Source organism: Chelon labrosus (genome assembly GCF_963514085.1).
Source record: "Chelon labrosus genome assembly, chromosome: 11".
Taxonomy (NCBI): Eukaryota; Metazoa; Chordata; class Actinopteri; order Mugiliformes; family Mugilidae; genus Chelon; species Chelon labrosus.
The window spans coordinates 27714189-27738981 of NC_140344.1; the positions used below are offsets into that span (position 1 = coordinate 27714189).

The window sequence follows — 24793 nt, forward strand, 5'->3', positions numbered from 1 at the left end:
CTGGACAACTTCTGAAAGGATTCGAGGATTCACCCATTCACCCACCCCACCTGTTGGCAGGCCTCAAGCCTACCTGCTTCATGCCTTTCTCAATGGTGTGGTAGGAACATCACATCATATACGGCATTCACTGTTCACCTCATGAACAAAGAACTGCCATTTCATACTGCTTTTGATTTAAGTGATTGAAAGGTTTGAATTTGAGACTTAGAGGTGCATTTAATGAACTTTTACTGAAACCACTACTAGTAGGACTGAATATAACCTATTGCATTGCAACTGTGAGATTTTTGTGTTATTGTTTTGGCTTTATAATTTTGCTCATTGTTTTTCTTGATGCATTTCAAGTATTTTTTTGTTCTAAGAATATTCAATACAATACCGGTAACATCAGTACTGTGTCATGTGCTTCATTGATCTTCACACAGCTCCATGAGTCGAACCTTAGCCCAAAATTACATAGAGTAGCCTAGCAAATTATTATTCTTATTCCACATATCTATTGTGTATTATTTAATAGGAATATTCCATTGTAAGTGTTACATAAACACTGGTACATCAGGCCGTTATATATTTAGTTACTTTGAGGGGAGGGGCCTCTGTGGATCATCCCACAGATACTTGATCAGTTTAGGATCTAGTGAATTTGGAGGCCAGGTCAACACCTTGTGCTGTTCTTGTTTTTTTTTTTTTTTTTTTAGTTGTTCCTAAAGTGTTTTTGTGTCTGTGTCAGGCTGCATCCTGCTGGGGATGGTCACAAGATTGAATTGTCACAAGATGGTTTAAATGTTATTTACTTCTCCTGTCAGTGGTCATAATGTTGTGGCTGATCGGTGCGGTGTACATCTAGCTTCAGTTTAGGGAAGGGATCAGAATAAGGAAGCGACTCGTGAATTCTTCTTGTGAATTCTCTTTATTAGAAAAAGAAGAAAACGGTGTTGAACATGTTTCCTGACGCCGCTCGGTCGGACCGAGGGTCTGCGCCGCGTTCGGAGCAGCTCAGTCAGGACGAGGGAGCAGGAACCAGTACAAACAACCAAAACAAATTTAACTGGAGTGAAAAAATCTCATCTGCGCCGTGTAAAAAAACAACAAAATCATAAAAGGCCTTCACATACAACCAGGATCAACATGGTGTCCCTCTGAGTAAACTATGAAGAGGCACTGGAGTCCACCTCCTCACTGAGGTACAGCATCCAACTCTCTCTCTCTCAGGCTTCTTCTTCATGTAAAACTCTCTTTATTTATTTATTTATTTTTTTACATGTGTACAGAAACAACTGAACTCCTTCGGGGAGATAAATAAAAGGAGGAGGGTGAGGAGGTCCGCTGATGTGCTTCAAAGTTCTCGTTTGTACGTTGGGGCCGCCGTGTCGACTGAGGAAAAGGCTGCAGCAGAAGGCAAAGTGGTGCTTCGCCACTCGGAGGGGGAGGAGGGGGAGGAGGAGGGAGGGAAGAGAGGTGGGTGTTCACACTGAAAGCAACAAGAGGCCAGAAGTGCTTTAATTTTAGCTGGAGAGGTGGACTCTGTGCTTACTGGCTTTTATTTCTCTCTCTAGCTCTAAATGTGGCTCGGTGCGGTGACGAGGGCCTTGCTGCTCGAAGTGTGAACGTGGAGGTGGTGGGGGGGGGGCCCATATCATGCAGAGGGTGACGGCGAGTCGGGGTCCGGCTCGTAGTGGTAGGTGGCCTGAGTGTGACTGCTGCTGTGCTGCTGCTGCTGGTTGCTGAGGGCCAGGCCGTGTGGGGCCTGGTTCTGGCTGTCCTGAGCCTGCTGGTTGGGCCCCTCGTAGGGCGCCGCCAGCTGGGGGCCCGCGTTGTTCTCCGTTGGCCCCGGCGGCTGGGGCGGAGTGTCCAGCTCGTCCACCTGCGGCCCCGGCGGGTGCATGACCACCAGCTGGTCCTGGGGGATGTCGGCGGCGGCGGCGGCCAGGTTGGTGGTGGACTTGGACTTGACGCACTGGAAGTCCACGTGGCGGCTCTTCCCCTCCTCCTTCTCCCAGGACATGCGGATGAACGGCCGCTGCACGTAGTTGTAGATGACCTCCGGGCGGCCTCCGGGACGCCGCTTCACCTTCTCTTTGTAGGTCGGGTATCCTGTGGGGAGCAAACGAGACGCGGGTCAAGACTTTTACTTTCACTCGCTCAAAGCTGCAGAAGATAATCAGACGTAGAGTCATCTGTCTGGATGTTATGACGGCCTGCTGTAGTCTGGTATCACTCCAAAACTCTCTCAGCATCAACTAGAACTAGATAGTCCTCCAACTCTCTTCTGTCCATCACCACATTAAGCCCCGCCCTAATGATCTGATTGGCCCAGCAGATCTTTGCAGGAGCATCAGTTCCCCACAGAGAGACTCCAGAACAACCTTCCACTAAAGGAAACGCTGTGAGAGGCTGACGTTTCTATGAGAACACGTCATTTTTCTGGTGCAATACAAAACCAAACTCCAGCTTCCTGGATTAAGAGGTAAATACCAGACCCTCGCCAAGATGTTTGTAAGAATCTGTGAAGTTTTTCAGCTGAGACTGATCTTTGAGATGAGGCGTTGGAGTAGACTACAGCAGAGAAACCAAGAACCAGAAACTCAGCAATGGACTCAGGACTCTGAGGGACTGTAGACATTTATTAAACATACATGAGTCAAGAGTATCTGTGCAATTAATCGGAAAACAAAAGTTCTGCTTTAAATAAAAAAAAACATGTTGGGAAACACACTCACTTGCCAGTTTATTAGGTACACTAGTAAAAATAACCTAAATCCTCCTTCACGACTCTTCTAAAGTTCATGTTTTATTTAACAGCGTCAGAAAGGTGGTGATTCACCTGGAGGATGACTGTGGAGGATGGAGGTTGTGGTGCAGATGAATCTCTCTGTTATTTATAAACTAAAGCTACATGGAGACGAGGTTTACTGCAGGACTGTCTTCACTAGTGTACCTAATAAACTGGCGGGTGTTGAGAGTGTGATGTGGAAACCGTGAAGACCACGGTGCGTGTACAGTAAATATGGAGCAACAGGATCAGTTGCCAGGCAACCAGCTGAGACTCCAGAGAGCCCAGTGTCGTGGCCAAGAACCGGTCCAGCACGTAGCGCCTCGTAAACCAGCGAAGTGTTGCTTTTACAACGAGCTGTGTGTCCATTAAACAAGAGAGAGACAGAGAGAGGCTCATAGGAATGAATGAGCTGTAGATATGCAGCTACATGCTAAGCTAACGGGTCGTAAGCACACGGACCTGAGAGTGATGCTGATCTGGTCTAATCCTCAGGGAGACAGTGAACCTTGGATCCAGTTACTCTTCGGTTTTGACGTTTTAGTTTTATTGGTGTTGTGGAAACTCTGTCCTCAGGTCGAGTCTGTTAGACTTTAACAAGGTGTTGACATCATTTACCGAGTGGAGACGTGTAAAAACGTCCCGCTGAGGCCCCGAGGGGACGGTCCAGTTTGTTAAACTTTAACATGTGAAGCTGCTTCCAATCTTTTAATCATCAGGGTTTGATCCACTGAGGAGGAGCCTGATTCATCCTGCAGCAGGACGACGAGCCCAAACACACGTAAAGAGCTTTAACCACAACAAGAACAAGGAGCCTGGGGCTAATTCATTAGCATACATAGTGTTGACTGTTAACTGTAACGTAGCTGTAATATTGATTTACTAAAGGTTAATAGAAATCTACAGGTTTTATTGGTCTGTATGTGCAGAAACAAACCGGAGCTGGAAGGTAGCGGTGCCATGCCGCCATGCTAACCTTTAGCATCTGCTCTGGAGAGTCTCAGATCAAATCTAGTCTGACACACACCAGGCGACACAAGGACGACTGTCAGACTCTGACCACAGTCAACAATCAGACTGACCTCTCTGCTGTCTGGTTGTTTTAAGAGCTGAAAGCTGGAGGATCTTGTTGATGTTGAGATGCTCATGTAGCTACGGCTGCTGTGCTGCTACTGAAGGATGTTTCACTTTCAGTGGGTGTCTGTTTAATGAGTTCCTACGCTTTTGAATACGGATGGGAATAGATTTTATCAATAAAAATGCTGTTTGATCCAATTTATCAGTTCCTGATCAGTTTTCGGTGTGGGGCAACGTAGTCCTGCATGGTTCCTACATGGTTCTCAGCACCAAACCAGCTGTTTCATTATCTGTCAGCACAAAATCTGGAGGCCTATGATGGAACGCTGCAGAGGATGATATCATGTCTTGAGCGGAAGCATTGGTCAGAAGAATCAATAATGTCCGAGGCCTAGGATTCTGATGAATTGTAAAAACTGGAATTGGTTCCAAGTAGGATCGGGTTTCTGATTCCCGCTCCTACTTTTGAAGTTTAAGTTCAGGCTGTTTTTTGCTGAATACTGTGACAAGTCCTCAGAGATTTAGGAAAGTATCCTCATGCTACGTTTAGAACCTAAAACTTTTGCACAACACAAAACAACAACAGACATCTCCTGCTTTTAGAAACTCAGGGAGTAGGTGTGTGAGCCAGAAGAGACACGCTATAAAAACCCTCCAGGAACATCATCCCAGCCTATCCCAGCTGTCATCGGGCGAGAGGCGGGGTCCACTCTGGACAGGTCTCCAGTCTATCACAGGAAGAACATACAAACCCCACACAGAAAGGCCCCAGTCGGCCTGGACTAGAAGCCACAACCTTCTTCACCGTGATTCATCAGTGCTAACCGCCGCGCCACTGTGCCGCCCATCATATAACATTCACACTGTAAATAATAAGTACCTTCTATTCCCAGTCTGATCTTCTTCAGTCCTCTGTCCTTCAGCACCGACTTGGCCACGTCTCTGTTCTCGATGTACTTGAAGAAGCGGTACAGTTTGGTGCTGTAGATGACTGTGGAGGAAGAAGAAAAAAGGAACGTTCAACACACACAGAATAACTGACACACTATTGTCTCAGTGTTGCCTTTAACTGTCTTGATTCAGTTTGTGTCGACGGTGCAACACCACGAGCTTCGTCCCCACAGAAACACATCTTACTCTGCGAGTACTCCTCTCCCATCTGCGGCGGGTACTCCTCGTCCCAGTCCACCACGTCGTCGTCAGTCAGCACCACGACGTGACACTCCCTCTCCCCGCTCTGAGCGCTGGCCACCATCAGCGGCAGCACCATCTCCTCCAGGTAACACTCGAACTGACGGCGCGCTCCGTCGTTGGACAGCTCGTGCATCAGGGCGCCTGAGGACGAAGCGGAAGGACGTCAGAGGAAGACAGACGTTGAGTTCTTGAGAACTATTCTAAAAAACTGCAGAAGCTACTTTTTGATTGGCTGTAACAAAGACTGTGAGTCCTGCTCTTGTCTTTTTTAAGATTTTAGTTTAAAGACATTTACTGTAAATGCTTCTCCAGGCTTAACTAAACTGGATTTCATTATGTTACAACCAAAAAACAAAAAACCTTCTGCATTCAACTGGACAGTCCTACAACCAATCAGAGTCCACGGTGCCCAGAAGACGTGTATACCTGTCCATCACCACATAAAGCTCCGCCCAAACTATTGGCTGTAGAATTCAGTGCTCAGTGGAGCGGATCATCCAGGCGACACCAATCAGCCACAACATTAAAACCACTGACAGGAGAAGTAAATAACATTTAAACCATCTTGTGACAGTTCAATGTTCTGCTGAGAAACTTCTGGACCTGGCATTCATTGGTGTAGATGTTACTTAGACATGTAGCACCCACCTAGACCAGACCAGACACCCCCACCCCACCTAGACCAGACCAGGCACCCCCACCCCGTAGCAATGACACTCCTTGACGGCAGTAACGGTTATGAACGCTTTAGGAACAACTAAAAAAAAACATAAAGAACAGCACAAGGTGTTGACCTGGCCTCCAAATTCACTAGATCCCAAACTGATCAAGTATCTGTGGGATGATCCAACAACAAGGTGGTCATAATGTTATGCCTGATCAGTGTATGTGCTTGATAAGTTGCAGTTAAAGGTCCAGCGTTTAGGACTTAGTGACATCTAGTGGTGAGGATGCAGACTGCAGGCAGCTGGTCCCAGTGGAGCGACTCCAAACCAACTTTCCACTGAACAAAGTTTCTAGGTAGGAGAAGTCCAGGCTGGCTGCCAGGCTAATAAATGTCTCCACTGTAGCAGAACGCTTTCTTTACTTATTTATAGAAATGTCTTGTTCAATTATGACCTAAATATATTACCGCCTGATGTACCAGTAAAAGGTTTCAAACACAGAATTAGACTCCAGACACAGAAACCACTAAAGACAATCGAACCTTGTTGTGGAGGAATATTTAGCTGATTGCTGCGGTTGCCTCGTTTCAGTCTGCGCAACCAGCATTAGAGCTCACAGCTAATCATGACCTACTTAGAGGCTCGGCACAGAGCAGCCTGGGAGCTGAAGCTGCTCCTCCCACACACTCAGACACACAAACAACAACAACAACAACAACACCACAACACAGAGGCGGCATTGTGACAAACCTACATCTTCATGTAGCTGCACGATGCTGCGTCGAATACAAACAATCGTTCATGTGTCGTATACTCTACGAGGGCTTTAAAAGGAAGATATAATAACCGTTCCAAAGAGATGTTTCTGTTTCTGTTTTGTTTTCTGCTCCAACGTAACAACAAGAACAACGACAACAATCTGCTGCACACTCACCAAACTCTGCACTGACCGAACCCGGAGCTACATCTGCCTGCAGCCACGCACCGTTCACACAGTCACCCGGCAGCATGTAGAGTTTGCGTTGTACTCACTGAGGTCTCTGCACTTGATGGTGCTGTAGTTGAAGGAGATGCAGAGGTAGTCACATGCCTCCCTCAGCTCGGGGATGGAAACGCCGTCGGGGCAGCGGATTATCCCCGACTTGTAGTAATCCTGCCATTTTCAGCGGCGCGCGCACACGGACAGGAGAAGAGCGGGAGAAGAAAACAGGTCGCCATTATTAATGCTGCTTCGCTTGCAGAGAGGGAGAGAGAGAGAGATGGGTGAGGAGGAGGAGGAGGAGGAGGAGGAGGGATGGAGGACGAGCTGTGATGAAACTGAAATCAGGCGACGTCACAGAGAGGGAGGGAGGGAGGGAGGGGGAGAACAGAGGGAAGGAGGGGGGAGTAATAAGCGAAAGGGTGATGAAAGCACAAGCTGCCGACGTCACTGTCCCTCCTCTCGCTGTCTCCGTGCAGCTTCTGTCAAACCAGACTTTACCCAGGAGAGTTTCTACAGAGCGCTCACTTCCTCTCCTGTCTCCTCGAGTTAAGATCTGATTTCTTCTTCTTTGACACACACACTCCTCCCACCGTCACCCATTAACTGATAATTACACCTTTGTTGCCGATGCTCTCACAGAGATGCCAACGCGTCGACCGGACGACACGTGAAGCTGCTGCAGTCTCCAGTGGGCGTTAATAAACCAGCACGCTCTCTGTTACATAAAAGATATTTGAGGTTGGACTGAAAACGTTGTGGCGCCGCGGTGATTCGCACTAAAGCTGCTCTGCTTTAATCCAAGTTCTCCTTCAGTTTACATGTTTGGCTTAAACTAATATTTATTTTTTACGTCAGGCAGGTGAAGGTACAGCTTGTTCTTGGACCTGCTGCTGCTGCTGCTGCTGAGTCAACAACACATTTTTCTTTTTCTTTTTTTTTTGCGTTGTCTCACACGATCTTCACCAGCAGGTGGAGTCTGCTCAGGTGGTAAATACTAAATAAACTTCTCTCATTCACTCACCGAAGAATGGCAGCAAATTTAGGTTTCGGTGTCTTGCCTAAAGACACTTCAGAGCATTTAACCCTGCGCTGCTGCAGCCTTTACTTTATCATTATTATTAATAATAAAGTTAATGACGTGCAATTCTAACAGGAGCCAGATCTAACTGAACAGGTAGAAGAAATATTGGAGGGCAGCAAAGTGAATAAAACATTGTGATCTATGATCCTGGTTCTGACGTCTGCGCCTCAGACAGAGGAGAGACGAAGATCAGAACAAAATGTGAAGCAGAGGAAGCAGGAATGCTTGACGGAGGAGAGGTGGTGCAGTGACACGGAGGGAGGCATGAACACAAAGTGGCAGACGTGCTTTCTCACCAGGATGGCTCTGAAGACGGTGGAGCTGATGCCGTCTGCCACCTCGAACTCGCCCTTTTCGTTGGGTCGTGTGAAGTTGTTGTCTCGCCCCGAGCCGAACATCCTAAAAGAAATACGGCCGACAGAGAAACAGAGACAGAGAGACAGAGAGCAGGGGTTTAATGGTCGGTTTCTTATGAAAATACCAAAACACCCTCATGGAGGGAAGCAGTAATTTCACTTATTCCAAAAGAGGGGAAGGATAGACATGAATGCGGTAATTATAGACCGGTTAGCGTGTTAAATCAGGATTACAAGATCTTTACACATATACTGGCCAAACGTATAGAAGGATTGTTACCACAAATCATTAGCCTTGACCAGACAGGTTTCATTCGCCACAGACAAACCCAAGATAATATCAGACGGACTCTACATGTAATAAGTCATATAATAGAACATGATTTAGAAGCAGTATTAGTAGGACTAGATGCAGAAAAGGCGTTTGATTGTGTAAATTGGTCTTTTTTGTTTAGAGTCCTAGATGAGTTTGGTTTTCACAACTCTTTTATTAAGACAATAGAAGCTCTCTATGATAACCCGAGGGCCAGACTTAAAATTAATGGTGTAGTTTCGAACCCTTTTTCACTGGAACGTGGAACAAGGCAGGGTTGTCCAATTAGCCCCCTTTTATTCGCGCTCTTTATCGAACCCCTGAGTAAATGGATTATTCAAAATAAGAACATTGAAGGAATACATATGAAAGGAGGAGAACAAAAGATTTCATTGTTTGCAGATGACAGACTGTTACAGTTATCCAGTCCAGAACAATCTCTAATACATTTGTTTTCACTTTTAGATCAATATGGATCCTTTTCTGGATATAAGTTAAATGTTTCAAAAACACAAATTCTCAGTTTCAATTACAGTCCCTCAGAAAATGTGAAAAAAAGATATAATTTGAGATGGGGAGCTGAATCCATGAGGTATCTGGGGGTGAATATACCAGTAGATTTGTCAAAACTGTTCTCACTGAATGTTCTTCCCCTGAACAACAAAATCAGAGAAGACATCAGAAGATGGGATTTAATACCATTTCTTAATTTTGGTTCCCGTATTGAATCTGTTAAAATGGTTATCCTGCCGAGGTTATTGTATATCTTTCAGTCCCTTCCATTAGACATACCTGATCAACAGTTCCAGGAGTGGGATAAACTCATCTCCAGGTACATTTGGCAAGGGCGCCGACCAAGAATCAAATATCAGAATTTACAGTTAGCAAAAAATAAAGGGGGGGTTGCGCTCCCATGTTTAAAAAATTATTATATTGCAGCTCAGTTGAGACCGTTAGTGTGTTGGTGCAATCCAGAATATACTGCTAGATGGAAGGAGCTAGAGGGGGCCATAACAGCAGAGTTCCCAATTCAAGCGGCAATAGGAGATAAGGGTTTGATGGAAAAGTTAACTGATATAGGAAACCCCTGGATTGCTTTACCACTTAAGCTGTGGAATAAGGTAGTAATTAAAAAGAAGTTGAAAGAGGCGATAAAAATACTGAGATGGTGTGCATTTGATCCAGATTTCATGCCTAAAAATTTGGATGCAAGATTCAAGGCCTGGAAAATTCATGGACTTACAGCATATTGTACCTTTTTGTTTAAGGGGTCAGTGAACAGTTTTCAAAACCTTCAGAGACAATTTGGTCTAAATAATGATGACTTCTTTAGATTCTTACAGCTTCGTCACCATGTTGAACAAATAAGGAAAAAGATTATACAAGAGCAATGGGATAACACTCTACTAAAAGTATTTATGGATGCATATGTTTCAGGCCCAGGCCAAAAAACCATCTCAAGACTCTATAAGGGTTTACAACAAATGAAGGGTAGCTCATTGCATGTAAAACAGAAATGGGAGAGGGAAGGAAATCTAGTCTTAAACGAAGAAGATTGGGAATATTTATGTGAGATACAATGGAAAACTTCAAATTCAACACTATGGAGAGAGTTTTGTTGGAAAACCCTTATTAGATTTTTTATCACTCCAGCTCAAAAAAGACACTATTCCAATTCATCTATATGTTGGAGACAATGTGGATGCCTCGAGGCAAACCATTTTCACATATTTTGGTCTTGTTCAATATTGTTACCTTTCTGGTACGAGGTCTACAACATTTTGCAAAAAGTATTCTGGACAGACATTACTTTTGAGTTTGTATCATTATATTTAGGAGTTTTACCATCAGAGAATGTCTCCTCTAATGACGAATACTTGTTTCAGATTTTAAGTGCCGCTTCTAGGAAAGCCATAACAAGGAGGTGGCTAAAACTAGAGAAACCCACAGTGGACGAGTGGTTTGACATCATTTATAACATTTTTAAAATGGAAAGAATTACTTTTGCTATAAGGCTAAAACAGGATCTATTTTTGAAAAGATGGGAAAGATGGATTAGATATGTCACTCCGATTCGTCCATCGTTTGTCTAGTACCAGGTTTCATATCCATTTCCTTTAGTCATCTATGTTTTTCTGTGTCAACCCATACGCATCAGTATTTTAATTTTATTTTTTTCCCTCTAATATAACAGATGTGCACCCCAGCATTCTTGTTCAAAGCCTAAGGAGTTACGTTCTAAATGTTTGTATTTTATTATTTTCATCTTTTGTGTGATTGAGGGAGGACCAATCATCCATATCTGTGTATTGTCAATGCAATCGTGGATGTATTACTGAGCTATTCAGATGTAATTTACAGATGAAAGGATGAGATTGGTAATGTGAGATGTAAATGAACATGTGAACCATGAAAATCACAATAAAAAAAGAATTGAAAAAAAAAAAAAAAGAAAATACCAAAACAGTTGATAGGTAATATTCTTTTTTTGAACAACTGTGTAAAAAGGACGCAAGAAAGAAAACCTCCTCATTGACTTGTGTGAGAAACAAAAATAATCCTGTATGACTCGAATTTCATGATTTGATTTGATTCCGATTCACAAAATCCAACAACTTTAAATTTGGAAACGATCAGGGATGTACTGATCCAAGTTATTTTGCCCCCTCGATCCGATACCAATCTTTTAAATATTCAGTATCGGCCGATCTGAGTCCTGGTCCGATCTTACATAAACATATAATGATGATGTTTTTACTACCACCTCACCAAATATATCCACACTGCATCATTTATACATTTATATCTGAGTGACTTTATTGACTATAGTTCTTCCAGACAGCAGACACGTTTAGTCACATGATTTTAGATCATCTTCTTCGATTTTTGGCAGCTTTGACGTTAGCCAACCAAGAGGAAGAAGACGTTTTGATGCTACAGAGACGTGGTTTTGGTTTATGGCAAAACTAGAATCAATAACTACAAAAGATCAGGCCCAGAATCAGTCAGATCATTTAGAAAATGCCTGGATCGGCCCCATACTGACTGGGACATCCCTAGAATTTATGTGTTTCTGAGATTTGTTGTATTTTCACAGCGTTCTACGTCTAGTTTCACATCTTTCATGCGTCTTTGCTTTCGTGCGGCTCTTCTCTGTCGTCATATTTTATAAATCCAATCAGCTTTCAGTCATATTGGTGCTCTCAGAGTTGGACCTTCATACGTGGGGATAATCTCACTGGGAGATCTCACAAAACGAGTCATGGGAAACCAGACCACTGCTAGATTTCTACATTTCAAATGAAATCCAAGGGTTTTTTGAACCGATATCAGATCTTTCAAACGAAGATCAGTTTGAATCGGAAATTTATTTATATGATTTTTTTAAACCCCGACCCTTGTGGATGCATATTAAAGCAGGAAGTGTGCAGAGGCATGACTCAGACTGAACCACCAGCTCTGATTTAACAGGAAATCTACCGGAATGATTAGAGCTAAAAAAAAAAAATATATATATATCTATATAGAAAAAAGGGAAGAGGAGGAGAAGAGCGCTTCGCTCAGCACAGATACAGTTAAAGCTTTTAGTTTCTGGGAACGGCAGATGGCTGATGGAGGGAAAGGTCAAACAAAAAAAACCTCCAGCTTTACTAAAGCCAGAGGGGAAGTAATAATAATGCTGTTATAAACCGAGAAGAAATATTCCATCACTTTCTACTCATTAACAGTTCATGTTATATCAGTCACACTCTTCTTCCATGTCTTCAAAGGACAAAATAAAGTATTGAAACTGTTTAAATTTAGGGATGTTTCCCAGTAAATGCTGCGAACTGTTTATATATAGGACGTTATTAGATATCACTGATCCTGCACGTAAAAGATTAAAGGAAAGTAATCAGATCTTCATGCTCCATGGATTCTGACTTTACTGGAGCTGCTGAATCAAGTTGGTAGAACTGAAGGATGATCTCCTACTACCACCTCACCAAACAGATTTCTGCCTGACTGACTTCATTTCTTTCAGCTTTGACACTAGCCAAGAGGAAGAAGACGTTTTGCCGCTGCATAGTCGTAGGTTTGGTTTCTGGAGGAGCTAAAATAAATACCTAGAAAAGATCAGACCTGACTGAAACCTGATACTGATCCGATCATTTTAGAATTGACTGATTGCCCACGATACGGATTGGGATGTCCCTACCCTAAAGTATGAGGCACTGGTGCATGGTATATACCTTTACACATAAAACAATATGGGAAATACTAAAGTAGAGACTAAAACTTGAAATAAATCCGTCTCTGTGAGCTCACCTGCCCAGCATGGTGTTGGGCTGAGCTGTGAAGATCGCGGGATCTACCACAAATCTCGTATTATCCACAATAAGCGTCACTCTCTCCCCCAGCCTCAGCCCGCTGCGATGCTCTTTACTGCTGATGTCGTACACGTAGATCATATCACAGGGTCCAGATTTGGAGTGGTGGTCGCTTCCCGGAGGACCCAGGGACCGAGGTATGTGGCCCCCCATCAGAGCTCCACCTATGTGGGAGTAGGAGAGAGAAACCCTGGGGGGTCGTGGGCTGGAGGATCTGGAGGACGAGCCTCCGTCGCCGCGTTCACGATCTGCGGATGAGGAGAGGACACGCTGGTGAGGTAAAGGGTGAAGGCAAACGAGCTCAGGTAAACGCTAACTTTACGTTCTCCTCCTCACCATGCTGTCGAGTGGGAGAGGTAACGTTCCTGATGCAGGGCGTCAGCTGGCTCTCTCCCCTCTCGTGTGAGGAGTCGCGGGAATGATCGCTGGAGCGCCTCCGCTGTTCCCGGTAATGCTCCACCACTGCTCCTCTCTCTCGCTCTCTCGCCCCGCCGACAGCTCCGCCGACAGCCCCACCGACCCCTTCACCGACGGCCCCGCCGGCGGCCCCACCGCTGGCACCGGCCCCGGCCCCGGCCCCGGCCCCGTATAGACTCATGGTCTGGACCTGCTGCTGTGGTTGGTGGCTGCAGTCCAACGCTGACAAACCACACGGCTCACTGGAGGAGAGATGGAGGAAATCACAATTAAGACTTAAGGTTAGACTTTAAAAAAAAAAAACAGCAATAATGTCACAGTTAGTTTGAGATCTTTGCAGATTCAGATGTGAAGGGACGATATTGAGCCAGTGATCACTTCCTGAACTTCAGCTCCACCTTTATCGACGTGACGAAGACATTAATGCGTCAGTGAATAACATACAGCAGATTCAGTGTCATCCATCTCAACCCTCTTATCGTCCTTCTGATGATGATTTCACTCCCGTAATGGTTTTGAGATTGCTTTTAGTCCGAACAGAGTTTTCCTGCCGTGCAAGTGACATCCTGACTCTGCACCCTAACAGCTATCCAAACCTTCATTTATAATCGCTGACGCAGCCTTCGCGGTGTACCGGCGGAGAAGAAGAAGAAGAAGAAGAAGAAGCTGAAACAAACAAAACAAAACTCGCACAGCGGATATAACAAAGATGTCAATTTGAACTGGACTAGGATCGTGACAGGACCAGCTTTTACTTCACAAATTACCAACATGGAAAATTTAAATGAGATTCACATCACAGATTATTACAAGTTACTACAGATCCCCAGGCGATACTAGTCCCATGAGAAAGGGGCTTTGGACACGGCTGTAAAATACAGACTGTGCTACAAATACCTTGAAGTATCTTCAAAGGCGACTTATTGTTTAGCAATGAATTTGCAGCCTGGATGAGGGGTGACACGTCTTCATGACAAGTCTAGTTTTCTTAGTACTGGGGCTGATTGTGAACGTTCAAGTTCGGCTTTACACCACAAAACCATTTACAAGTACATTAATAGTTTTTAAGCTGATTATTGGTTCAGTTTTATAGGTCTGTATGATCAGCGCTGCCACGCTACACATCAGCATCTGTTGAAGAAGAGACTTCGTTCAACCAGACCAACGTACACGACCAACATTTTATTATTTTTTTGTGAGGGAAAGTTGGTCTGGAGTAGCTCAGCTGAGAAGTGATTCTGCCATAGACATATATAGATAGACGCGACATTGAGCGCTGCCGTGTACTAGAGCGGCGTGCCTACAGGGCGGCCATCTTGGAACAGGGCCACTCGCTCCTACAGTGCATTACATCTATGGAGGAATGGGGTTTCTACACAATAAAAGTGATCATAAACCGCTCTGTCAGAAGCCAGTCTGCTGATAACATTAAGTAGAATTTGTATTTGGGTAGTAAAACCATATTTTTATCATAGCTACATGTGTGACGTTTTTAACAGTTCAATACGTTTTGAAATCGGTCAAAAATTCAGCGAATAATTCTACTTTGAGATTGAGGAGTACCTCTTTCCTTCGTATGTTCATGCACCGCTGCCTCTGCGAGCCCTGTACCAAGATGGCGGCGCTTTAGGCACGTCCCTCCACAGTCAATGTCGCGTCTATCTATATATGTCTATGGATTCTGCTCCTGCAAAGATCTCCTGGGCCAATCAGATCTTTTGGGGGGCGGGGCTTTATGTGATGATGGAGAGTAGAATAACAGCAGTCATGCACGTCTTCTGAAATCCAGTTCTTCTAAGTCAGGCTAGGCATTTAAAGACATTTAACTAAACCTTAAAGCAAATCTTAATAATCCATTATTAAAAACCTCACACCTCACAGACGGTTCTACTTATGCAGCGCGTCCCATAATGAAATCCTACTGGAGTGTTACCAGACTCATATTCTGGTAAGAGTTGAGTAAAGATGCCTTTGCTTTAGATAAACCATGACCAGGACGACTGAGAATCTTCAAAGACACCATTTTCAAACCTTTTATATCGACGACATAATCAGATATTTCTATCAAAGGAAACATATTCAGTGACATTTTCATTTCTTGCTTCTGTCTCGCAAAGAATAAAAAAAAAAAACAACCTTGATCACAGCTTCAAGTCTAAGCGGGATGACAGGACTAATCACACCGGTGCAGGATCGTCATGGAACAATGAGATGGTTTACTCGGTGCACAGACTACATCCTCTCCAGGCACGTCCACACACAGACACGTATATAGAGTTGAGCAGAAATCGCTCAGGGGGATAAAAGGACTCGTGTGCCATGAGCCGAGCTGCGGAGAAAAGAGGGGGCGCCGCTGAAGTCTGCAGTCAACTCGTGTGAACCCTTCCAGAGGCTGAGTGCTGCAGAAAACACGCACCAAGCTGTGAGCACCACCACCACCACCACCACCACCGACCCCATCCCGCAGCTACAGACGCACACATACACATCGGCCAGCATCCATTAGAGAGCTGATCCACGTGAGACCGACTCACTGAGCCGCACGGCAACAAACTTTTAACGCAAGCTGGTTTTTAGGCAACAACCGGTTCAACGTGAGAGCGCGTGGAGCGTCCTGGAGCGTCCTGGAGTGGTTCAGAGACAGACGAGCAGCCCGGAGAGAGCCGTTACAGTATCTGGCCTCCACTTCAGAGACTTAACACAGTCTCCTGCACGCATTAATGCAGAGGGGGGGAATACACAAACGTACATTTAAGATCCATTCAAAAAGATGCTTTTTTTTTTTTTCGCACAGAATTAGAAATTATTGCCGTTTAATGAATTTGACCACCATTTATGTAGCTATGAATGAACAAATATGAGACATCTGGATAATGGAAAGATGCAGTTTTACAGTGAATATGCTAAGACGATGAACGGAGGCATTGATGGTGGTTGCCTGAGTGATTATTATATTGTAGTTCATTGAGTTCAAGACTTTTTACACAGACTACGATAAAAATGACGTTAAATAAACACCAATCTTTTTGACTATAATGCATCGGCAAGTTTTATCTGAGTTGTTTTTTTTTTTACCGGACTCTTTGGATGAAGTCGACGCTGCTTCTGCATCCTTGCGCATTTTCTGTCTTTCTTCATATTCTGGTTTGTGCTTGTGTTCGAGGTGGTGGAACAAATTAGCGGCGTTACTGTCCTTTTTATGGTCTATTTGTTTGCAAACCTTGCATGTTGTAGTTTGCTGCTCCGCATCAGACTTTTTAACCCATTCAGACCGGATCACGCATCTGTGCGTAGTCACCATTAAGGCCGGCAAACGTGTCTGTGTCATTTTGAGCGTTGTCGTCTTTTTCGAGGCACATGGCCAATTATATGCACTGTGATTGGCTGAAATATTCTTGGGGTGAGTGACAGAGATGCTTAGGGATTTTTTTTTAAAACTCATGTGACTAATAAAACGCTTTGTGATTGGTCGAAATAAGCCTGACACGTGGAGTATGTTTTGGTCGAAAATTTTAAACACCGTGCTAGCGATCCGTCACGGCTGACTCAAGCGAAGGAAGTGATATTGACGAAGTAATTGGAAAAATAGATCTTTACTGATTTTCAAAATTTTAAAAATGTTTGGTGTTTATTGATTTTTAAAAAAAATGCATTTGAAGATTCCACAATTTTGGAATGTTGCCGCTTTTTTCGGGCTTCTCCATTCATTTCAATGGGAAATTTATCTACGTTTTTTCTTCTTCTTATTATTATTAAACTTTTTCCACACCCGATTTTTCGAAACTTTTCAACTCAAATACCGTTCGTCGCACACAGACACAAAATACATCAAAACGTGCGTCTCGATCGGACTCGGTGTGCTTCTATACAGTTTTTTCAAACAAAATTCCCTAGCAAGTCAGTCAAGTTGAAAGCCAAAGAAGTAAGCTGTCAAATGCTTTTTATCTCATGTTTTTATCTGCTACAGAGCCTGAGAAATTAAGGTTTTAGTAAGCGTTGACATATTTTGAAAAACCTCAGGTTTTGAGAGGGGGTTTACAGAAGAGTATTTAGGCCTGTGATTGGTCCGCTTGGTTGTAGCGTGTTTCATGCCTAATGTCGCAAATTCGCGACGCACTGTTTCCGTTCAGACTGCAGCCGAAATAACGCACGTAACACTCCAGTGTCGGTTTGTGCACATTCAAAAAATTCCTAGGAACCTTTTGCAAGCACTAGTTTCTGGTAGGACCGGCCGGAGTGGTGAGCAAAAATACAAATATTTCATTTCTTTATATAATTGAAAAATCAATTCAGGCGTTAAGGGGTTAAAACCAAACCAGATAACGGAGGTGGAGCCTCGTTTAGGAAGGAGCTCCTCGCTGCCCGTCGTATCTGCTCCGCCTTCCGCCATCGTCAATTTGTCAATATTCCATACGTGTTGGGCTGCGAGTGTGTCGCGCATATTTATACGTCATCAGTGGGAATTTATCGTTTTTTATCGCGGGACAACATATTCTTATCGTTGGGGAATGTTTTTGACGATATATCGTAAACGATGAAATATCGCACATCCCTAATTACCACATATCTTCATATTTATTGCATTCTAGTATTTTGTACATTTTATATACTGTTTTGCTGACCGTTATTTCTTCCGTCTCTACGTAATGATGCTACTCGATACCAATTTTCCATCCATCCATCTTTACTAGTGTTCCTAATCATGCCGCTAACAATGGTTAAATCCCATATTCATTAATCTTACAGCTGGTTTAGACTTCTGCGTGAAGTTGACGCAGAGGATACGGCAACAGTGCAGACCCTAACACCGAAGCTGAGATGATTGTGATTGGTCCGCTTGGTTGTAGCGCGTTTCCGCTTTAGTATTGCCGACTGCTTCTCCATTGCTGCAACTTTCAAATTGATTGCAATGGGTCAATAAAGAATCAGTAAGGTGAACCGAGGAGGTTTGGAGATATACGGACAATTGTACGACTCGTGTTCGGTGACATTTTTGGCAAAATTCGGTCGAAATTTCTGCGAAAGTTTCAGTTGACAATCGTTGAAAGTAAAGCAGGAAGTAGAAAAAAATAATTAACTGATGAGCAAGTATAGATGACTCGCACCGGCGCAGGCTATGTGCGTGAGTTACGGCTACTCTAATATTAATTTCGCTGATAAAAGATGGACAACTTCCATCCTGTGTCAATTTACTGCAGAGTACCACACGAAAACAAACAAATCCTCACATTTCAGAAAGCGAATTAATTAACCATCAAAACAGCTCCCAATTAATTTTATGGTGATGTAGTAACTGACTAATTGATGCAGCTCTAATTTAAATCTGGGAGAAGAACATGGCTGGCTGGCTAATGATACCGAACAGATGTTTAGCCCGAAATATCAAGTTAACCAACATCACACAAACTGTTTAATTATAATTTTAAAAAAAGTGCATCATGCCGCATTAGCAGATACTAAATGTTCTCGTATTGGTAAGAGGTATCAGCTGGCACCAAACCATTTATAATCATTATTTAATTTGGATAAATGACTTCCTCTCCTCTCGGCTCCTCTGCGACAGCGCTGCTGGCTGATCTGATCAATAGCGCTGAGCTTGTAAGGCAGAAACACATCCAGGTCTTAGTAATGAAGAGGGGCCGGGCTCTCTGGAGAGGAGCCGCTGTGAAATATGATGATGACCATCCACTGTAGGCTACGGCAACAGAAAGGAGGAGACGCAAAATGGAAGGAGGAAGAGGTGGAGGGGCGGAGAGAGAGAGAGAAAGATCTTTTTATTATTATTTCAGAGCCTGCTTCAACTCTGCACGTGTCCAGATAAATAAATTAAAGCCGGGGCACTGACTTTGCTCACTGACACTGATTTTTAAAACTAAATAAATCAGTGTTTAACCACAAAGCGAGCTGCTTATTAAGTGAATAACCTTTAGTCTTGCTTCCGTGCACCGTGCTGAGTGAACTGTGTGTTTTGGCAGAGCTTCAGATGCTCGTGATTAGAAGAACCTCCCTGGATACTGGCTGACTTCTTAGCACGCTGGAGCTGCTGCCGAGAGGCCTGACTGGCTAATAGACTGATTGAGTGGCTGATTGGTTAACTGTCTGGATGGTTAGACCCAGACAGGGAGGACCACAATGTGGTGAGACCAGCTGACAAAAGATTAAATGATCAGGAGCGCAGCGTGGCGGCGGCGGCGGCGGCGGCGGCACATCACCTTGATTTCTACTACGCACCACCCACTCAAGGTCACAGATTAATATTTATCTGATGGCTCCCGAAGAGGGATTATGATGTTTAAAATTCAATCTTCTCCAAACATGGACCAAAAAAATATGGAAAATCTAATTTAAAAAGGATCCAGTGATGTCGAATTTTACACACATAAAGTAGGGATGTCCCGATCAGTGTCGGGAGATGGGTCAGGACTGGACTTCAGCCAAGTCTGATCCATTCATTCATTCATTCATCTTCTGTAACAGCTTGTCCTGTGAAGGATCGCGGGGGGGTGGCTGGAGCCTATCCCAGCTGCCACTGGGCGAGAAGCGGGGTCCACCCTGGACAGGTCTCCAGGTCTATTGCAGGACGAACACAGAGAGACAGACAACCATTCACACTAAATGAACCTAACCAGCATGTCTTTGGACGGTGGGAGGAAGCTGGAGAACCTGGAGAGAACCCACGCAGACACAGGGAGAACATGCAGACTCCACACAGAAAGGGTTAGGGTTAGGGTCGGCCTGGATTCAAACCCAGAACCTTCTTGCTGTGAGGCATCAGTGCTAACCACCACGCCACAGTGATGAAGTCAGACCGACAGCAACTTGTAAATGACGCACTGTGGGACGTTTGGCGAGGTGGCAGAAGGATTGATTCACCAACAAAACATCGACAAACACCGAACGCTGAATTTAAAAAGGAGAGAAACGTTTCCTCGAGACGGCGTCAAGGAGAAAAATATCACAGAGAGGGTTAGGGAGTTGAACCAGCGCCAGGTTTTCTGGAGTCAAGGTACGAGCTACCCTCTTGTTACACAACATTAGCACTGACGGTCCTATTTATTGGACTTAATAAAGCCTTTCTTCGGGGGGGGGGCACATTTAGACGGGATGGGATCGGGACTTGGATTCGCCGATATATGAATATAAAAAGATAAGAGGTATTGGATCAGGGGAGCAAAAAAACCTTGATTGGGACATCCTTAATGTGAAGCCAAACAGCACATGGTACGGTTCTACTTTACTTCTTCGATTCTGCTCACGATCGCAGCATTTCTGACACGAAAAGGAAACCCCATCTTTTCTGTTTATAGCTAATACGGCTGCAGACTCTAGCAAACGTCCTTGAAGACAAGGGTCACCGTAACAGCCGAGGAAAAGGAGCAGACGCACACCTCCGCTTCTGGTTCACTGTCTTCAGGTGAACCGTCTCACAGAGAATTAAATGATCTTGTGAGATAAGACTAATTGCAATGTGTGTGTGTGTGTGTGTTTACATCCATGGCTGACACTGCAATCTCCCAATGGGATTTTAATGGTTGGCAGAAACGGGACAATAAAAAATAAAAAGCACGTCTGGCAGCCGGCAGGCCAGACCAGACCAGACCAGCAGGGCAGAAGGAACAAAAGAAGAAGGAACTGAGAAGGCAATATTTCACTTAGGGGGGGGCAAGCGCATCCTCTCATCCTTCACTATGCTAATTTTACAGCAGCAGCCAAAGATTTCACACATTTAAATTTATTGTCCCAGTTTCCTGTTAGCGTGCACCACCTCCTTGACATTAACAATTTCCCCCCTTTTTTTTCCCGATCGGGTCACTCACAAAAATCCTCCGGGCGCGAGTTCGTGGCGTTAAAAGACAAAGTTGAGCGACCTTCGAAAGGGCACAGGAACTCAAGACAAAGATGCAGAAGGCAAGGTCTATTAAAAGCACGAGGTGCGCGCCCCCCCCCCCCCCCCCCCCCCCCCCCCCCCGAGGGGTGAGGGTCCTATCTATTATTTAGGGGCTGCCGCCGACACAGACGCAACACTGACGGGCGAAAAAGCAGGGAAGATGCAGCCTGGCTTGAATCCGAGCAAAAAAATGACAATTAATGTAAAAAATAACAACATGTGTATTATTCCTTTTCTAAAGTGATTAGAAATTAATCTTTTGAAGGTTATACAGATTTTTCTTCCATTATAGAAAATAAAAGACCATTTTTATATATTATAGGGTTTATTATAGTATCAGAGAGCTCCATTAAGGATAAGTCAAGTCACTGGTTCTCCTTTAGGGGCACTGTTATTTATATAGATGTGTATTTTTTTTTTTTTTTAATTACACTGAATCAAAAAGCCTTGCACAACCGTGTAACACAATGACAAGGCTAAAAAAAAACAACCCCTCGGTGCTTTGAAAGAGGACGTGCACCTACCGGTCGGTGTCCGCGGGCAGACAAGTGAAGACAAAGCAGCAGGGGACGAGCTGCGGGATGACCGCGGCACAAAAGCCCTGCGCTCCTGCGAACAAAGCGGGCTTGCCGGCGGCTTCAGCATCCTCGCTCATTACTTTGCAACTTCATCAGCATCGTTTCACACACACACACACACACACACACACACACGCTCGAGCCGGACTCTGAACTCGCTGGTTAAAAAAAAAAAAAAAAAAAAGGGACCCAAAAGCGTCCTGGAAGACGGAGGTGGTGGAGGAAGAGGAGGAGGAGGAGACGCGCACCGGCGAGTCGTTCAGAGTCACCGGAGGGACCTTAAACTGTGAATGGCCGCGTGCTCGACTGAATCAGAGCGATGCTGCGTTCAAGTGCCACCTCGTAAGATGCCAACTCGAAGAGAGCTCCGTGAGTCGGTGGTGCATTCAGTTGCTCGTTTGTATCGATGAGATTTTTATTTAATCCTCATTTAACCTTGCTTCTTCCACATCATCCGCAGTCAGATTTATATTTATATTCATATTTTTTACTCATATTTATATTCCATGCCTCTCTAATATAGATTCAGATTATATATTTGTCCCTGCTGTTTTTTTTTTTTTTTTATACCATTTCTACTGGGCATCATAAAGAGCTGAAAATATATCTCGCTGCATTGCAGATATTCTGTTCGGCAATGACATTAAAGACTTTTCCATTATATTATTACATAGAGATCACAATAATATATGCAGTATGCTGCTGCCATGTCATATTATCACATAAATCCATAGCCATTAGACAATGACTATGATTCTAGAGTGTATTTACCACCTCTAACCATTCACGGGGGAAAATCGTCCTTTCTTTTTTCCAAAAGTCCAGGTTCTAACTCATTCTAGATGTAATGATCCAGATGGAGCCATCAATAAATAAATCACCTCTGGGATTAATGCTCAGCGGAGATTTAGATAATTCACACGCTTTGGGATTAACAGTAAGAGCATCTGTGTGTGTTCTGTGGGCACTGTTTTTCTGTCACTCCCATAACAGTGAATTATCCAATTAGCTTATTTCACTGTGATATCAACAAATTTTCTGATAGGATTTGAAGAGCTCTGATAGTATATTAAATAAAGACTAGATATCAATACAGTCAAGTTGACCTAGAAATATAAATTCATGAGTAAATAGATTCATTTGTTACATGTAAAACTACTGTTTATGTGTTTAACAGCAGTCTACACAGCCTTCCAATATAAAAGCTGTGCTCTAAATCTCATCTTCATGAAGGTTTTGGTATTCAGAGCTGTTGATTCAACTGTGTTTTAATGTTGGAGGCCATCCTCATGGCTTGAGGAGATGAAACACATTTTAAAGCAAGCTGCATTGTCTCTCTCACTCACCGAGAGCAAAGAGGAATATGTTAGTAAAGCTGAATAAAGACATAACTGAGGAAATACAATTTAAATTTACGCTTACTCGCCAATTAATTGGGTTCATAGGGAAGAGGATAGGGACAAAACAGTCCCCCCTCAACAACAGGTAAGTACCCAGTCGTTAATGGAAATTAGCTGCACCAGTTTCTGGTTATTAGCATAACAAGCAAGTTTTTTTCAGGAGGAGTTCCTATTTAAACCTCAGACTTCCCATCAGTGCCCTAGAACTGAAGAAGCTACTCGGATGAGTGGTGAAGCGTCTTCTCTAAAAATCTGCAAGTCCAGTTGCCTTTTTTGAACCTTTGTTGGATAATTAATTGGGTACACTATGAATATATCTATTAACAATCCTGCAGAGACCTGTTGATTCTGTGTGTTTTCATTTTGGAGGCTGCGGTTTGTAGAACTATTCAACTGCATCGTGCTGTAACGACACTAGCTCCTAATATTCTAACAAACTCAAGTTTTAGTCAGTGAGCTAGACTAAATAACACAAACACTTATAATTAAATTCAGTTAAACAGCACCAACAAACGACACCCTAAGAAATAATCACACAGTTGAATCACCACCTTTCTGAGCTGAACATGGAGGGTGATTTAGTGCTGTACTGACTGTTGTGTTTGAATATTATCCCAGATGTACCTAATGTTTTGTCCAGCCAGTGTATGGCTACAAGTTCACCTCAATAAACAGAAGAGGTGACATGTTCAGCTGTGAACAGATGTGGTGCCATCTCAGCAAAGAGCTCGTCACTGGCAGGATGTCACACTAGTTTAATGTAGCATTAGCATGAGTTAACGTCAGTTAAGCTACATAACTTGTAAAATTAGATATAAACTGGGCATCTTTCTTCCTGCTACACAAACCGCGGCCACATTTTTAATATATACGAACTTAACACCAGTGTTAAAATGAACCAAGTCGTGGCTTTACAAAGACGTTAGAGCAGCTAAGAGGATTTCAGACTTTTTGGTTAGCCTGTTGAGTTAGCACTAGCCGCTAAGCTAAACACAAAACCAGCCGTTGGGGTGCTACTGTTAGCAAGCTAACGACTAAAATAAACAAGATTTTCCTTCAGCATGTCTTTACCTCTTTGCGTTTCATTCCGGTTTGATCAGCTGTTGGAAGTGTCCGGTGTAAAATCCACCGAAGACATAAAAAAAAAAAAATAAGGAAAAAATATATTAATAATAATAAAATCCCAGCGTAAGCGAACCACCAGTCAGTTCAGGATTCTTTGTTTTGGTCATGGAAATCTGAATTCACGTTGCAAATATCGCGATAGTACAACAACGGCGTGCACATGCGCGCGCACTCAAACGTGGAGATCAACATGAACTGGTAAATATTTCTGAATAACCCATTAAAACGACGTTAAAACATTTAATCTGAATGATTTTAATTCATTCATATCATAGAAATCTAACATTTATTTAGCCTATAAAACAAACAGCCTTGTTTTATATTTGTTTTTTTGTTTTTAAATAGTTAAACATATAAAAATATCCTATACAATTTATTTCTAGGGTGTTGAAGTGCATACAGTCTTATTCAACCGTCTGTTTTTGGCTTTTTTTTTTTTTTTTTTTTTTTTTTTTTACAGTTAACATCCAATAAGGAAATAAGAAGCAAGAAAACATACAATAATATCGGCTAACTTAGGCCGATTTAACATTATTTGAAAAATAAAACAGAGTGCCCGACGATAAGAGAA

At 43.5% G+C, this 24793-nt stretch overlaps 1 protein-coding gene across 2 annotated transcripts; it reads right to left on the minus strand.

Annotated features, from left to right (window-relative positions):
• Positions 1–914: 914 nt before the first annotated feature.
• Positions 915–24337, minus strand: LOC311495802 (BTB/POZ domain-containing protein 10-like; the record flags this gene model as incomplete). Of its 2 annotated transcripts, none has more annotated exons than XM_084555413.1 (8): positions 915–2097; positions 4734–4844; positions 4991–5188; positions 6745–6865; positions 8072–8174; positions 12753–13062; positions 13151–13473; positions 21644–21774. In XM_084555413.1, the coding sequence occupies 8 exons, from the start codon at positions 21772–21774 to the stop codon at positions 1640–1642; spliced, it is 1755 nt and encodes a 584-aa protein (XP_084411539.1). In that variant the 3' UTR covers positions 915–1639. The 2 variants fall into 2 exon arrangements, with proteins under 2 accessions (XP_084411539.1, XP_084411540.1); XM_084555414.1 differs by lacking the exon at positions 21644–21774 and adding an exon at positions 24169–24337 and having other exon boundaries at positions 916–2097.
• Between the last annotated feature and the right edge of the window lie 456 nt (positions 24338–24793).